The sequence below is a fragment of the Hippocampus guttulatus genome, chromosome 16 (assembly GCF_054856545.1).
Source record: "Hippocampus guttulatus isolate MCC_2025c chromosome 16, RoL_Hgut_1.0, whole genome shotgun sequence".
NCBI lineage: Eukaryota > Metazoa > Chordata > Actinopteri > Syngnathiformes > Syngnathidae > Hippocampus > Hippocampus guttulatus.
In genome coordinates, this window is record NC_141276.1 from 2,021,141 (window position 1) to 2,036,073 (window position 14,933).

Here is a 14,933-nt window from a genome sequence, read left to right on the forward strand (position 1 = left end):
TGACTGAGTCAGATTTATCAAATGTTAAGGCAGTAAGATGTGAGCAGCTAACTTGTTACTTCCGGTTAGCGCTCTTACTTTAAAACCTGTTCACACCACTTCCGATGCCTTACTTAGACTGACATTAATTAACTCGAAGACTGAGGTTTTCCCGCCATGTTTTATTGCCGTTACAAGTGATACAGTACAGTACTTGTGACTCGGCTATACCTTTGTAACGTGTTGTTTTGTACAGACAACTTTACATTAGAAAGGTGTTTGTTGTCAGCAAATTCGGCAAATGGAAAATGAATCGAGTGAAATCGGGACTTTGAAATGTGAATGTGATAGGGGTGAAAACATTGTCAAGCGGGTATGTTGAGAAGAGGTTCGACTGTATGAGATTTTATACTTTTGGGGGCATCCGGAAACCCCATTGCCCCAGGCAATTGCTTCTGTTTGCCGAATGCTAAGTCCGCCCGGAGAACTCATAACATGCAAACCAACTTGACTTTTGTTTCTTCACAGTGACGGGCGGCTCAGAATTTTATGACCTGTGGTTAAGAGCAAAAATGCTCTTATGTGTGAATTACTTTATGTGGCACTTTGGGGAGCGTGGAACAGGTCTGCCCGGTCCTCCCCTCGCCGCTGACTGCTTTTTATTGGCGACACACCTGCTAGCCTGGGCGGAGCCGAGAGACGCGCCTTAAGTGAGGAAAGACGCCGCCGGAGACGCGGTCGGAGGGAGCGCGAGGAAGGAAGGAAGGTGGAGCACACCGAGACAACACTCGTACTCCGGTTACACAAGCGGGCCCGAACAGCTTCCCGTCATGTCGAAGAATCAGGAAAGTGGCCCTGTGAAGATCAGCAAGTGAGTAGGGACACTGAGCGTGGAAGTGTGTAGGTGCGGAAGTGTGTACGTGTGCGTGTGTGTACGTGTGTGTCAGGTGTCTCACTCTGCTCTCACTGGTCTAACCTGTCACGTTTTCCAGTGCATTCATCTGTTCTTCCAAGTCATTTCAATGCGCACATGCTAACTACAATATACGGGCGTCACGAATAAACAGTTGTGCGTTATGAATGAACGATCTCACATGCTAGTTCTGAGTGTCGGTGTGTGTCGTCATGCAATTGTTTGTAAGTGGTGGGGTATCATGAGATATTGTAGTTTATCAATAAAAAATATTACAGGACTCATGATAATTAATTGCTCTGTAATTTCCCCATTGCGGGACAAATAAAGAATATCTTAATGATAATGGAAATGCTCAGAAGGGAATAGGCTACCGGTGTAAGTATTTGCCCACCTCTGCTTATAATCAGGGGAAAAAAAGAAAGGCAAATAGCTAATATTTATTACAAGCATGAATCAAAGAGCGCTTTGCCTTGAAATTGGGTGACTTCTTCGTGACTAATCACAATGTACTTACTTAGCAATCAACAACACATGACAAAATATATTTCATGCTTTATATGAGAGTCCGAACTTTCTGCTGTTGCACGCAGTGTTTTTTGATCACCTTCATAGAAACAAGTGCACTGGGCTGTCATTGTGCAGTGCGCCTTTTTCTTGCGCAAGAACACACTGTTCATCTCCATTTTCTCAATGTGACCTGTCACCCTTCTCCAGGGTGGGTGCACGCCAGAGGTGTTGCTTGTGTAAATGGAGGTGCCATGTGACCTGTAAAATTGTGAGGCCCGGGCAGTGTCTGAGGTCTTGGAACGCAAGATGATTAACAGTCCATTGATCTTCATCGACAGTCGTGCTAATTTTTAAATGGCTGCATGAGAACTTGGGCACTTGTTGCACTTTTACAGCACACAAAAGAGATTGAGGAGCAATAAAAAGGCATTGCACCACAGGAAGGGAAGCCACCACAAGCCCTTGCGTCTCACCAGAGGCGGCCCGAGCCGCCACGTGATTTTGTTCTCTTGTATTGATTGTTGATCAGTCATTGTTGAATTTTCCCTTGAGGAATTACAGTGAGTGAGAGCAGACCGGGGTTGCGTTGCGCAACACTCCGAGTGATAAGGTAGAATACTGAATCGTAGTACCTTGACTTACAAGTTTCAGTCATTTCATGACCAAGCTGGTGACTTCAATTATTTGTATAGCAAATCCATTTTCTTCACTGAAATGAAGTGAAATACCCTTAGTCCGTTCCAGCCCAGTCAAGAAATAAACAGGTATTATGGAGCATAATTAATGCACTGTTGTATTCTGTGAGGGGGTGCGGCCTAGGAAGCGAACCAATGATCTCTGACCGGCCGGAAACCTCGCGGTTAGTTGCGGTCTTAGCGTCTTCTCCATGCTCCTTGTGAGAGTTTTCATTTCGTATTTGTGTGCTTGACCCTTCAACAAATGGCTGCTAGTCAAAAGGTCATAAATAAATAAACAAATTGAGCTGATCGCTTGGAAAAACTCGAGTCCCTCCTCAACGCTGCTGAGTATTATTCTTAGCAAGCAGGTGCACACTTCACTTGTGCTTTCGACCGTCTCCGTATCTCTCTACATTGCTGCACATGAATGTCGCCATTCATGTACGTTTCCGTTCGACAACATTCTTGCAGGCGACTTAAGTGACGGGGGCGGCGATGGCGCATTGCCCCCAGTGTCCTGCTGCGGGGTGTGTCAGGACGCATAGTTGCTTTTCATATCGCATGCGGAGGTGAGCGAACGACAGAGCAAACACGCCGAGAGCAGCGACGGGTCACCACTTTGCGAGCGACGTGTTGATAAAGAATCTTTATGGATGGTGTTGAACATCCGCCACGCAATCTAACGACAGTCAAGGCGCAGTGCACCTACACATAACAAACAGCAGCGCTGCCTTGGTGACGGCGTCAATCACGATTCACTTGATAGAAGCGGCTTTTATGGCGCCTCATTAGCTCGTGCAGGTGCACCGTAAGAAGTGGCCAGGAGGTCAACGTCAGTATCGATCAGCCCCAAAATATCTTACCAGACAGACTGGTTTATCCTGATCCTGTCATATGCTGTAATTTGTAGCTCACGGCGCAAATTTCTTTCAAAATAATTGCTCACATCATGGCCGTCTTTACTTCAACATTTTTCACATGTTGAAATACATCTGAACCCATGTTTTTTATTTTTTCTGGACTCAAAATCGTGTGTGTGTTTTTTTTAAGCACTTAACTTTCTGTATCACGCCCCTACCTAAGAATTGACTAACTCGACACAAAGGACATACAGCATTGCCCTGTAAATCATGAAAAAAAGCGAGCGGAAGACAAGAATGAAGGCGAACTCGTTTCCCCCGTTTTTGTTGTTGGCTTGGCTTTGGAAATTTAGGTGGACCGACTGCTTAATGGTGAGGCGTCCATTTCAACGGCATGTTTAAAAACCCAATATGGTTGCCGGTCTTAGTTGCATTGCTAAATGGGTTTCTTTGTTGCGGCGTGCCAAATGACAAGTGACTCATTTGGCACGGCGTCATTCGGGAAGGTTGAAAAATAGGAGCGAGTCGGAGAGCAAATATCTTGGGTACAGTACAAATGCCTGTGCAGAGAATACAAATACACAGGCGAGAAGTATTTGCCCTCAGCTGCCTCCCAGCGCTGCCTGTCAGTGTGATTTTTGAGCATCATCTCGGTCCGTTGTGTTCTCCGCAGGAGCCAGGCCAGCGACCTGGCTCTCGTCATCTCTCGCATGCAGACCAATGCCGACCGAGTCGAGAAGGACATCCTGAGTGCGGAGGAGTTGCTGGTTGCGGTATGAAAGGCTCGATCGCACCGAGCTTTGGAAAACGTGAGTTGAGAGATTAAAGTCGAGTGCTGCTGTTGCAGGACGCCAAGCGCGAGGGGAAGAACCAGGCTCTGATCCACCAGAAGGAAACCGCAGACAACCTGGCGGAGGCCGAAGGTCTGCTGAAGGATCTCTTCATGGACGTGGACAAGACCAAGCGCCTGCAGCACCCGCAGGCCAACGAGATCGAGCGCGAGTGAGTTGACCCGAGTCGGCTCGTGGCTCTCTGGAACGTGTTGACATCCACGCCTCGCAGACACGCCTCGCATACCTTCACGTCAAGATAAACCATCGCTTCCACATTCCCTTCCGCTCCCCGCGCACCTCGTCCCGACTGAAGAAACTATTCTTATCATTTTATTTTGCTTCCATTTTGAAACTGACACATCCCTGCGGTTTCGGCATCAACGGATTTGCATCTTCAATCATTTTTTTTTCTCAATATACTGTATGTAATATTTTAAAATCAGGAATATTTTTTATTATTTGCGGTTCACCTCAAAGTTAGGAATTATGGCGCCGTAACAAGCTAGCGCAGCTTTAGCGAACTTCACGCCAACACGACCAACCGAGTGAGAAAAATCTCAGTCCTGTGGCCACTTTGTCAATGTAAAAGTTTTGATCTGAGGCTAAGGGAGGAAAAGTTCAGAAAGGCTCCGCCAATTACACGCCTTGATTCTGATTCGCAGTGTGAAGAACCTTCACGACCGCTGGGTGAAGGACTGCGCCACCTACAGGGAACTGTATGAGCAGGTGCAAGACTTGGCGCCCAAGTCGAGGATCGACTGGGGTCCCGCGCTGGATGAGAAACAGGTTTGCCGATGAACCTCAAAGCCCACGGCGGCCCGTGATGGAAAAAAACTCAGATTTGCCCTCGGTTTATGGTCCCGTTGCAGAGGCGTTTAGACGCCGAAGGCTACGGTCCGAGTCTTTCCGACATCGAGAAACAGATCGCGGCTCACAACATCCTGCATCAAGAGATCGAGGCCTACAGCGAGCAGCTGACGCCCAGCACAACCTCGTCGCAGGTAGCCTGACATCATTTCTATTCACGTGTTCTCACCGAGGCCGTCGTCAGTAGTTAACCGTCCTGTTAGGTCGCTCCTCCAATGGAAACATTGCGCCGCGTACCAAAGTTGGATTGAGCCTCTTTTGTTGAGCTGAATTTTGTTACTTTTGCATTTTTAAGACACATTTTAAATTGGCACACGCGTATATTTGACACGCCGACGGAATGGGCTCAACAGAAATAATTGATTTCCCTTTGCAAAATGGAGACATTATATTACACTGCCCCACCCCCAGACACGCAGACACACACACACGCCCACATCCGCACACACGCACAAAACATTAAACACGGATAAGTACTTAATCTGCGATTTACATAACAGGTGTGTTAACTGGAATGGTCAAACTGCTAACCGCGCGCAATCCGTTGATACATTGGAAGGTCACTTTCTGGCTCATTGAAAATTATATACAGTGTTGGACATGGACTTTTTTTAAACGACTTGCAAAATTAACTGATGTTGGTGTGTTTTGTGTGTAGAATTCCGAAGAAACGAGGTTAACGCATAACAAAGTGGGTGAATGCTTTGTGCTCTCGGGCCTCTTTTGACTTCTTTGCCATCCGTTTGCAACAGGGACAATATGCCAGCCTTAAAGAGAAGTACAATCAACTGTTGGTGAGTGACCCCCCCCCGCCCATCGTTCTCCATTTGTCCATTCTGCGTTTGTGTACGAGGGGCTCGTCCCGTGACATCTTTGCAGGAGACCTCCCGGAAAAGGCGCAAGCACCTGGCCTCGCTCTACGACTACATGCAAAGCTGCCGAAAAGTGTTGGACTACCTGTCTCAGCAGAAGAACAGGATCCTGCAGAGAGACTGGAGCGATCGAATGGTTGACCCGCCCAGCGTTCGCATGGAGTATGAGGTCAGTCCTGTTTTCATCGAGAAGCTACAGCAAATAGATAACGTGGGGGGGGGGGGGGGGGTGTATCGGGGCATTTTGCTATTTCACCATCAGGAAGTGAAAATCAGCTCAGCCTTGATGGGCCTGACTTTGGACACAGTGAAAAGGACCTCGCTGAGCAAATCTCACAACCTTGCTATATGTTGCAAATGCAGATGGACTCGCCGACCGTATATTTCTCAAGTGGCGTTCTCCGAGGCTGAAATGCCGACATTTTTAGGCAGACACAAATGCCACGATGACATTCACACACACACACAAAAAAAGGTTTGCTTTTGTTTGTCAGCTTGCCTCAGGGGCCCCTGCCGCAAACACGTACAACCAGTGACTCAATTAGCTGCCGCTGCCGGCTGCGCAGGCGCCGTGACGACTTCGTTTTTGCCATTTGTGCGCGTGCAGAAATTCAAAAGCAACGGGCTGCTGTCACACGAGGGGGAGATCAACCAGCTCCTGGAGGAAGGCGATCGTCTGTCCGACATGAACCATCCCGGCGACTCGGCAATCACGGTTGGCCTCCCCTCCGCGTGACCGATCGGCTTCTTGTCCGTCTTGGCCTAACTGACTGTGAATGCGGCGGACAGGCGCACAAAGTGGCGGTGCAGAGCGGGTGGCAGTCGTTCCTCAACCTGTGTCTGGCGCAGGAAATCCACCTGGACAACGTTGAAGACTACAAGAAAGTAAGCCGCCGTGGCGTGACTTCTTCCATTTGGACGGCTCCTCGTTCACCGGTGACTCTTTTGTTCCAGTTCCAACTCGATGCCGAGACCTTGTCCGAGTCCCTGGACAGACTCGCTTCCAATCTGGACCCAAAGTTATTTGAGGGCAAGAGCAACTCGGAGGCCCTCTTGGAACTTCAGGTGCTTTGGCTTCTATTGCAATCAATGTCGGCACTCGCAGAATCGCTGAGGTAACATTGGTCAACAAATTTTTACTGCCCCCCCCCTTTTTTTTTTTTTTTTTTTTTTTTTTTAAATCAGAGGTGCAGGTCAACCTTTCCAGATTATTTTTTTGCGCATGATTCCAAATCAAACACAGAACATGTAATATTAAAATCTATTTAGTAATATCTGTAAATTCTTCTTTCCGGAAACGTCGTAGCTATAAACGATAAGACGTGGTCAAATCTGCATTGAGTAAGCTTTTACAGGTCAATCTTAAAAAATCAAATAAAAAGAAAGGAAAAAAAAGTCAATTCACATTCACACCGTCACTGAGTGGGAAGCGACCCCATGCTGCCCGCACACGAGTGTACAACCACACCATCAGCGACTTGTTTTGTTTGAGAGTAAGTCTGCTTGAGTGAAGGTGACAGAAGGGCAAGTCGGGAGTCCGAATATTCAGGTTCTTCCAAGTCTTGGCCCATGTTGACATTTGGTATTTGTTCAGCCCCGTGCGTTTGCAGAGGTCTGTTTTGAGAAGCACGTTGACTCCGGATTATGGGTTCTACTCCATCAAACCCGGAGCAGATGCTTTCTTTCTTTTTTTTTTTTGTCCGAGTGTCAGATTTTAGTGTCGGCAGCTTCAGCTGCGCGACCATGCCTGAAGAAGTGCGCAGATGTTTGAGTGGCATTTCAAGTCTTGTTCTCCGAGGTCTTTGCGACACGTCATTTTCCGCCTCACAGGGAGACGAGCCAGCCATCAAGAGGAACGAGCAGCGGCTGGCGGCCCTCAGAGAGCTCAGTCGCAACATAGCGCCTCTGAAGCTACGTCGAAGCAATCCCACCAGCCCCATGAAAGTCGTGGCTCTGTGCGACTGGGATGATGAAAACGTGAGAAGTCGTCGCATTTTACACTGACAAAAAAAAAAAAAAAAAAAAAAAATTGAGAGAAGGCCACGTAGCGTTTCCCGGTTCGTTCCCAACCCGGTGTGCGCCGACTTCAGGGAGCTGTGAGGCGCGGTGATGAGCTGACACTGAAGTCCGTCTACGATCACGAGACGTGGGAGCTGCACTATAGCGGCAAGAAAAGCAAAAGGCTCCCGGGGGCGTGTTTCATGCTGCCGCCACCTGACACCGAGGCTCTGGAGAAAGTAAACAGGTACGCGTTGAAGAGAAGGCCCGTCCGTCGCTTGGGGGATTCACGTGGCAAATGTCTTTTTTTTGCCTTCAGGTTTGAGAAAACGCTGTTAAATTTGAAGAGCCGGAGATCGGCTACGATGACATCGCTGAAGACGCCCACCGTGGAGGTCGATCGCCCTCAGCGTGCAGGTGAGAAGGAACAGTTTGCAAACCCCGCGGGACAGCCTTTTACTTTCTGTCCTCGTTGCACTCTAGTTTCCGTACAAAGAGCTCCGGAGGATTCCAAAGCGGCACTCCTGGCCAGACAAATCGATGAGCTGAACCACAATCTGGATCTTTGCAAAACGGACATGCAGAAACGACACAGGGCCCCCGTGGACAACCGCAACCCAGCACTCGATCTGGAAAACAGGCTGCAGGATCTCAAGGTTCGGCTTCAGCATTTGCAATCCTCTCAAGTGGATCTCATTTGCTTTGCGCCCACGCGTGACGAACGGCTTCTCGCCGCCAACCGCTGCCGTGTGTTTACGTGGCCACGTGATACGCTTCCCCTCTAGAAATCGTCCCTGACGGCGAGGAGCCTCGAGTCGGAGAAGGCCGCCGTCCAGAGAGAAATGGAAGCCCTCGTGGCCAAGAAAGCGCTCGGAGCCAATGCCTCCGTCTTGCCGCTCAAACTCGCCGCTGCCGACGCCAAAATGGATGACATCTCCACTCTTCTTGATCTTTATGACAAAAAGTAAGAGGAGCGGCGTGAAGCCGCGGCGCTCCGAGTGCACATTTTTTGAACGGAGAGACATTTGAGCCACGGGTCGTCCCTCTGCTCTCTTTTGCGCAGGGCTTCGGCCTCCATGTTCTTGGAGAGGCAGATGCGGAAGGTGGAAGGGGTGGTCTCCGGCTTCGAACGGCAGCTTGCGAAAGACGGCGTCATTCCCAATCAAAAAAATGCCCTGCCGAGTCGCGGCCGTCAGCTGCAGGTGCGGAAAAAGTTAACGCGTAACAAGACACGATGGAGGGATTTAAAATAGCGGCGGGCGGTATTTTTATATTTTCCGATTTCGATTTCTCGCGCCCGTCAAATCTGCCCGGGGCCTTTTGCGAGTAGCTCGCTGATGTAATGAACTCCGGCGAGCATCGTTTTATTGAAAGCAATCAGATTTCACATCCGTTCTGAGTCCTGTCATGGGCCAGCCGGTCCCAGCCCGGCAAGAAATGGTCACAGCCAAATTCAACGATCAAAACACACCTCTACCGATTATGCTAATGATGACCGCTCCAGATAACGGACATCAGTGGTCCCCAAAGCTTTTTGGTGTCACAGACCCGTTGAAACACAGCTGCTTGATGTTTTGTGTTGATGGTTTGTGTAATGGCAACGCAATCGCTAATTGGTGAATTTAGTCGCCTTAGTCCCCGCTGAAGGCCCAAGTGCCAAACGCATGAGCCGTCAACTGAATTTCAGCGACGGCACTGTCCGTTGATGTCATCAAACAGGACATTCGGCAGGAGGTTTCCTCAAAGAAGGATGAGTTGAACACGTTAGGCAGAGACTTGGACCTGACCAAGCAAGCGTGCGGCTCCCTGCAGCAAAATTTCAACGAATACTGCCCCGACATTCGCCGCCAGGAGAGCCAAGTGAAACATCTGAAGAACCGCTTCACCAGTGTCGCCAATCAGCTGCAGGACAGGTGAGAGTTGCAAATTCGCCGAAGTCCTCTCAAGTCGGACCAGGCATGTCCATCTCTGGTTCCGGAGGACCACTTTCCTGCCTGCTTTCGAAGTGTCGCTCCTGCAACGCACCCCTTTCAAAAGATCGCCTCTTCGGCAAGCCGTGAAAAATCCTGAAAAACCATCCTGATCACTAAACCAGGTCAGGACAGTGGCCCCTGAAGACCGAGTTTGGACACCCCTGCTCTAGACTAGTCATTGTTTCCTATGAGGGCGGGGGACATTCCAGAGCCAACTCTGATTTGACATATGAGTTTCCGCAGCGAGTTGTTCACGCCCTTGGTATGTGCATTTGTGGTTCGATGACATCCGAAAAATGCCGCTCGTTATTTGTGTCTTTGCTGCTCTGCTGCGGTAGGTCCACCCTCATCCGGGAAGCCAGCAACAAAAACCAAGACTTCCAGAATGCCGCTCAGTCTCTGGACTTCTTTTTGGTCAATTTGCCAAATAACAGCATCGGACCTCGCGATAACGTGGCCGAGATAACGGCCAAGCACAACTCCCAGAAGGTGAGTGCAAATGTCCTTTTCCCAACCTTCCTTCTCTTATCAGTCGCTCTGGAATCATGTCTGATGTTTAGAGAGTGCTGGACGACATTAACAGAAAGTCGGGTGACGTGCGGCGGATCAAGGACCTCTCCCGAGAACTGCAAAGCACCCTCATCGTAAGTTGGGATCGGTGTCGTTGGCTATTTGCACGAGACGCGCGGTTCTTCTCGAACAAATGTTTCTTTTCAGGAATACGAAACGAAATCAAACACCTACCGCGGCATTTTATATGGAGATGATGATGATGATGATGACGACGACGCCGATGAGGACGAAGACGACGAACCCGTTCTGAAAAAGCGCCAAAGCTCAACGATGGCTCAGGCGGTGCAGAGGAAGGTACGACGGCATCCGACGTTCATTTCGTCACGGACCGGACTTTTTTCCGTGCTGCGTGTCGTTGAGGCTTGAGCTCTGTTTGTCCCGCAGGAAAAGGATTTACTGAACCGTTTCGCCGAGGTGTCTGCGGAGAACGAGCAGCTTCTCAGCCAGATGGGGACCGCCAAGAACATCGTTCTCAGGGTAAAGTCGCAACGATGCGGTCGATTGGGTCTGACGTGTAATGCGCCGCCGAGTTCCGAAACAAACGTCACCGTTTCTCTCTCTGACCTTTGATCTGCGGACAGAACGAAGACCAAGTCGGCAGCGTGGTCGTCAGTCAGCAGATGCTACTCCAGAGTCAGAGGAACGACGCCGAAGAGGCCGAAACAATCGGCAAAGAACTGAATGAGGAAAAGGCTCGTCGCTTACATGCCGAGAAAGACTTGGAAACGTACAGGCAGAGATACTTGTCCTTGAAGAGCAGGAGAGGGGTGGAGAGGCTGGAGGAGAAGGAGGTGGTGCAGTATTACCGCGATCCGAAATCGGAAGCAGAACTACAGTCTCTGAAAAGCAGGATTCAAGATGAAGGATACAAGATGTCGCAAACCCGTTCGGATATCGACACGCTCAATGAGAAAATCCTCAAAATGGAAAAGCAGCTCTTTGGCGTTGAACCGAAACTGGTGAACAAAGTGGTCACCGAATATGAGAGAGACCCGCAGCTCGATCAAGATATGGACCGGATCCGGAATGAGATGCAGAAGATACGAGCGGAGATCCAGAAGAAAGAGTCGGAGATAGTTCGTCTGAAAAAGGAGCTGAGTCTCCTGGCGCAGCAAAAGCCCAAATTCAAAGAGAGGCTTGTGAAGAAGGACGTGGTCAAGCTCGAAAAGGATCCCGAGATGATCAAAGCGGTTTTCACGTTCAAGAAGGAAATTGCAACGGAAGAAGCCCAATGTCTGACCATCAACAACACTATTTTCAGCGTTCGGAGCAAGATCAACTCGCTGGAGCGCATCATACCCACCATTGAACCCAAAATTGTCACCAAGATGGTGAAGCAAGTACAGCAAGATCCAGAAATGGTCAGCGAGTCAAAGAAACTGCGCATGGCTTTGGAAGAGGAGAAAGACGAGAACGTTATCCTGCTGAAGGACATCACCACGCTTCAGCTGCGATACGGCGAAGTGGAGAAACTGCGGCCTAAATTTGAGGTCAAAGAGGTGATCAATGAGATTTTCCAAATCGACCCCGAGACCGAAGTCCACCTGCAGAGTCTGAGGACTCGGCTGCAGGACTGCGGCCGAAAACGCACGGCGATCGAGCAACAAACCGACGTGGTGATGACCGCGCTGACGACGCTGCGGACCCAGAAGCCCAAAATCGAGTACAAGGAAGTCAACCGGGAGGTGATCAAGGAAGAGAAAAGTCCCGAGGTCTTGAGGGAGTTACAGCGGCTCAACAACCAAGTGTCACGTCTTAAGGTCAACTATGACACCACCCTCGAGCTGCTGACGCACCTGCGCAAAGAAAGAGACGAGTTGAAAGCTGAAAAATCCAAAGTGGAGACCAAGCTCGTGAGCAAAGAGGTGATCAAATACGAGAACGACCCCCTGTTGGAAAAAGAGGTGAACAGACTCCGGAGGACGGTCAGAGAAGAGACCCAACAACGGCGCGGCGTGGAGGAATGCCTCTTTGACCTTCAGAACCAATACATTGTCCTTGAGCGCCAGAAGCCGGAGGAGAAGACGGTGGTGCAGGAGGTGGTGCGGCTTCAGAGGGACCCCAAGCAGATTTTGGAGCACGAGAGGTTAAACAAGTCCCTCGACGTCGAGGTCAAAGCCCGCCGGAAATTGGAAATCGAAGTGAGACAGCTGAGAGCCCTGATTCAAGAAAAGCAGAACACCATCGCTCAAATGGACGAACGGCAGAAGAAAATCCAGATCGAGTCAGAGCTGCGGCAGATCAAAGCCCAGATTCACGAGCTCGAGCATTCTCCCAAGCCCGTTGAGGAAAAGATCGTCATCGAGGAAGTGCTGAAAGTGGAGCGGGACCCAAAGCTCGAAAAACTCATGGACGAGATACGCGTCGGAATGGAAGGGGAGGCAAACCAACTCGTTCGTCTCCAGAGACAAATCGGCACCCTGAAGATGACGTTGGAAATCCTGGAGAAAGAAAAGACCACCGAAAAGATTGTTTACAGAGAAGTGGTGCGAGTAGAGAAGGACCCGGCGGTGGAAGCCGAGAGAGACCGTTTGCGGGATCTCGTCGCACAGGAGAGAAATATGAGGCGTGACAAAGAAGAGAACATTCAAAGCTTTAGAGTGAAAATGTCCCACCTGGAGACGTCCATATCTGTCATTTCCAAAGAGGAGACGACTCTGGTTTTCAACAGGAGCAGCCTGCAGAGGGAGAAGGAAGACCTCCTCAAACAGCTCAAACTGCTCGAGACTCAAAGACAGAGCATCAGCGTCACCTTCCAGCAACAGTCCAAGCTGATGAGCGAGAGAAACCAGATAGCGAAGCAGCGGAGTCTCAAGGCCTCCTCCGATGTGCAGCGGCTCGAGAGTGAGATCCTCAACGAAAAACACAAACACCACCAAAAGGAGGCGCTCCTCATGGAGCTGAAAGAAGCCGTCAGGAGCGAAGATCAAGCTGAAACTCAAACGAGGGAGACCAACCTCTCCACCAGGATCACCATCATGGATCCCGATACCGGCCAAGACCTGGCTCCTTACGACGCCTACCTCAAAGGGCTCATCGACCGCAATCAGTACATCCACCTGTCGGAACTGGAGTGCGATTGGGAAGAAATCACATCCACCGGTCCCGACGGCGACTCCACAATTTTGCGGGATCGGAAGAGCGGCATGCAGTACGCCGTCAAAGACGCCCTGAGAGACGGCCGCTTGACCCAGTATGACGTGATGCGCTACAAGGATGGCAAAATGCCCATTTCCGAGTTTGCTCTTCTTGTGGCGGGGGAATCTCGAAGACCTTTTGTTCCCCCGGTTACAAGCCCCAGATCCCCCATTAAATCCATCCCGAGTTCTCCCTTCAACTCCACGCCGAGTTCCGTGATGTCCCCCCGCGCCAGTCTCAACAGCGACAGCGCGGACAACGTCTTTGCGTTGGGTGACGAGCAGTACCCTATCTCCGGCATTTTCGACACGACCACGGAGAGCCGCATGTCGGTGAGAAGCGCCTTGACCCGTAAGCTCATCGACGCCGACACGGCCCTGAAGCTGCTGGAAGCGCAGGCGGCCTCCGGCGGAATTATCGATCTCAACAAGAAGGACAAACTGTCGGTCCACAAAGCGGCCGAACAGGGCCTCATCGACAACGCTGACATGTACAAACTTCTGAATGCTCAGAAGGCCTTCACCGGCATTGAGGATCCCCTGACCAAAGAGCGTCTCTCGGTGGGAAAAGCAGCGCAAAAAGGCTACCTACCCTACGAAAACGCCCGGTGGTATATTGAGGTGCAATACTTGACCGGGGGGTTGGTGGATCCCACGAAAGCCGGCCGCATCACCCTCCAAGAAGCCGAAGCGTCCAACGTGATCGACGGCGAGACAGCCGAAGAGCTGAGGAAAGAGTCCTCCTACCCAAAGGTTTTGCTTGACCCCATCAGCAAAGACAAAATCTCGTACAAGCAAGCGTTGGATAAGTGCCAGGTGGACAAGAGCACGGGACTCTTGCTCCTTCCCGCGGCCTCGGGTGATGAAACGGATTCACCGTCATACTCCAAATTTCGGTTTAGTTCTTCGAACAACAGAATCTAGATTGTGAGTTTAAAGAGGAGTGAAATGTTTGACGCAGCCTCTGGTGCGAGAGGGTTCATGGTACTAGTCACAAAGAGATGACAAAAATACACTGATATTTATAACCCCGCTGTGGATCTCGTTTGAATACAAAATATGATTTGGGGATTTGCTGTAAAAATCAGGGTCATGATTGTTGTTCCATTCAGCATTCTGAAGTCAAATCCAAGAATCCACACATCATGCATTGGTTTTTACAGGCCTGTTTTTTTAAAGCAATACTCTTTATGTATTTTCAAAATATATGTATGTCTACTGCATTAATGTGAATCATACTTTATATACATAATAAATGACAACCTTCATGATGTTTGCATCTTTATGTCCATTACAGCAAATAAATATTTGGTTCACAGAACGTCAAACGCCAGTCTTGTGTTGCACAACTGGACGATCGGGTATAGTAAGACGTTTTTGTGACCGAAAAAAACAACAACCATGTATAGTAAGGGGTTTTTAGCCCCCCCAAAAAACAACCAAGTGTAGTAAGGCGATTTTAGCCCAAAAAACAACCATTGTTGTAGGGCGATTTTTAACTGAAAAATCAGACGATGTATAGGAAGCCGTTATTTTTTTTTTGAAAAAATGATCAGGTATAGTAAGCCGTTTTTAGCCGAAAAAAACCCCACCATGTATAGTAAGCCGTTTTTAGCTTAAGAAAACGACCATGTATATAGTAAGGCGTTTTTAGCCGAAAAAAACGACCATGTATATTAAGGCGTTTTTAGCCGAAAAAAACGACCATGTATATAGTAAGGCGTTTTTTTCGGCTCAAAAA

General features: G+C 49.5%; 1 protein-coding gene across 1 annotated transcript; it reads left to right on the top strand.

Moving 5' to 3' along the window:
• The first annotated feature begins 685 nt into the window (after positions 1-685).
• LOC147192382 (envoplakin-like) lies at positions 686-14,463 on the top strand. The gene is made up of 22 exons (XM_086132547.1): positions 686-850; positions 3,613-3,712; positions 3,787-3,941; positions 4,435-4,558; positions 4,642-4,773; positions 5,392-5,433; positions 5,519-5,680; positions 6,119-6,226; positions 6,301-6,396; positions 6,466-6,576; positions 7,342-7,488; positions 7,602-7,756; positions 7,829-7,926; positions 7,993-8,165; positions 8,295-8,473; positions 8,573-8,711; positions 9,229-9,422; positions 9,821-9,971; positions 10,043-10,126; positions 10,200-10,349; positions 10,440-10,532; positions 10,637-14,463. Exons 1-22 carry the CDS (start codon positions 810-812, stop codon positions 14,114-14,116), a joined length of 6,114 nt encoding a protein of 2,037 aa, XP_085988673.1. The 5' UTR covers positions 686-809; the 3' UTR covers positions 14,117-14,463.
• Positions 14,464-14,933: the final 470 nt, after the last annotated feature.

Bases quoted from the DNA above. Each gene is read 5' to 3' on its own strand.
- LOC147192382 (XM_086132547.1), top strand. From the start codon at position 810: ATGTCGAAGAATCAGGAAAGTGGCCCTGTGAAGATCAGCAA. The intron at 4,774-5,391 runs GTAGCCTGACAT...CGTTTGCAACAG, and splicing joins CCAGCACAACCTCGTCGCAG to GGACAATATGCCAGCCTTAA. The intron at 10,127-10,199 runs GTAAGTTGGGAT...GTTTCTTTTCAG, and splicing joins AACTGCAAAGCACCCTCATC to GAATACGAAACGAAATCAAA.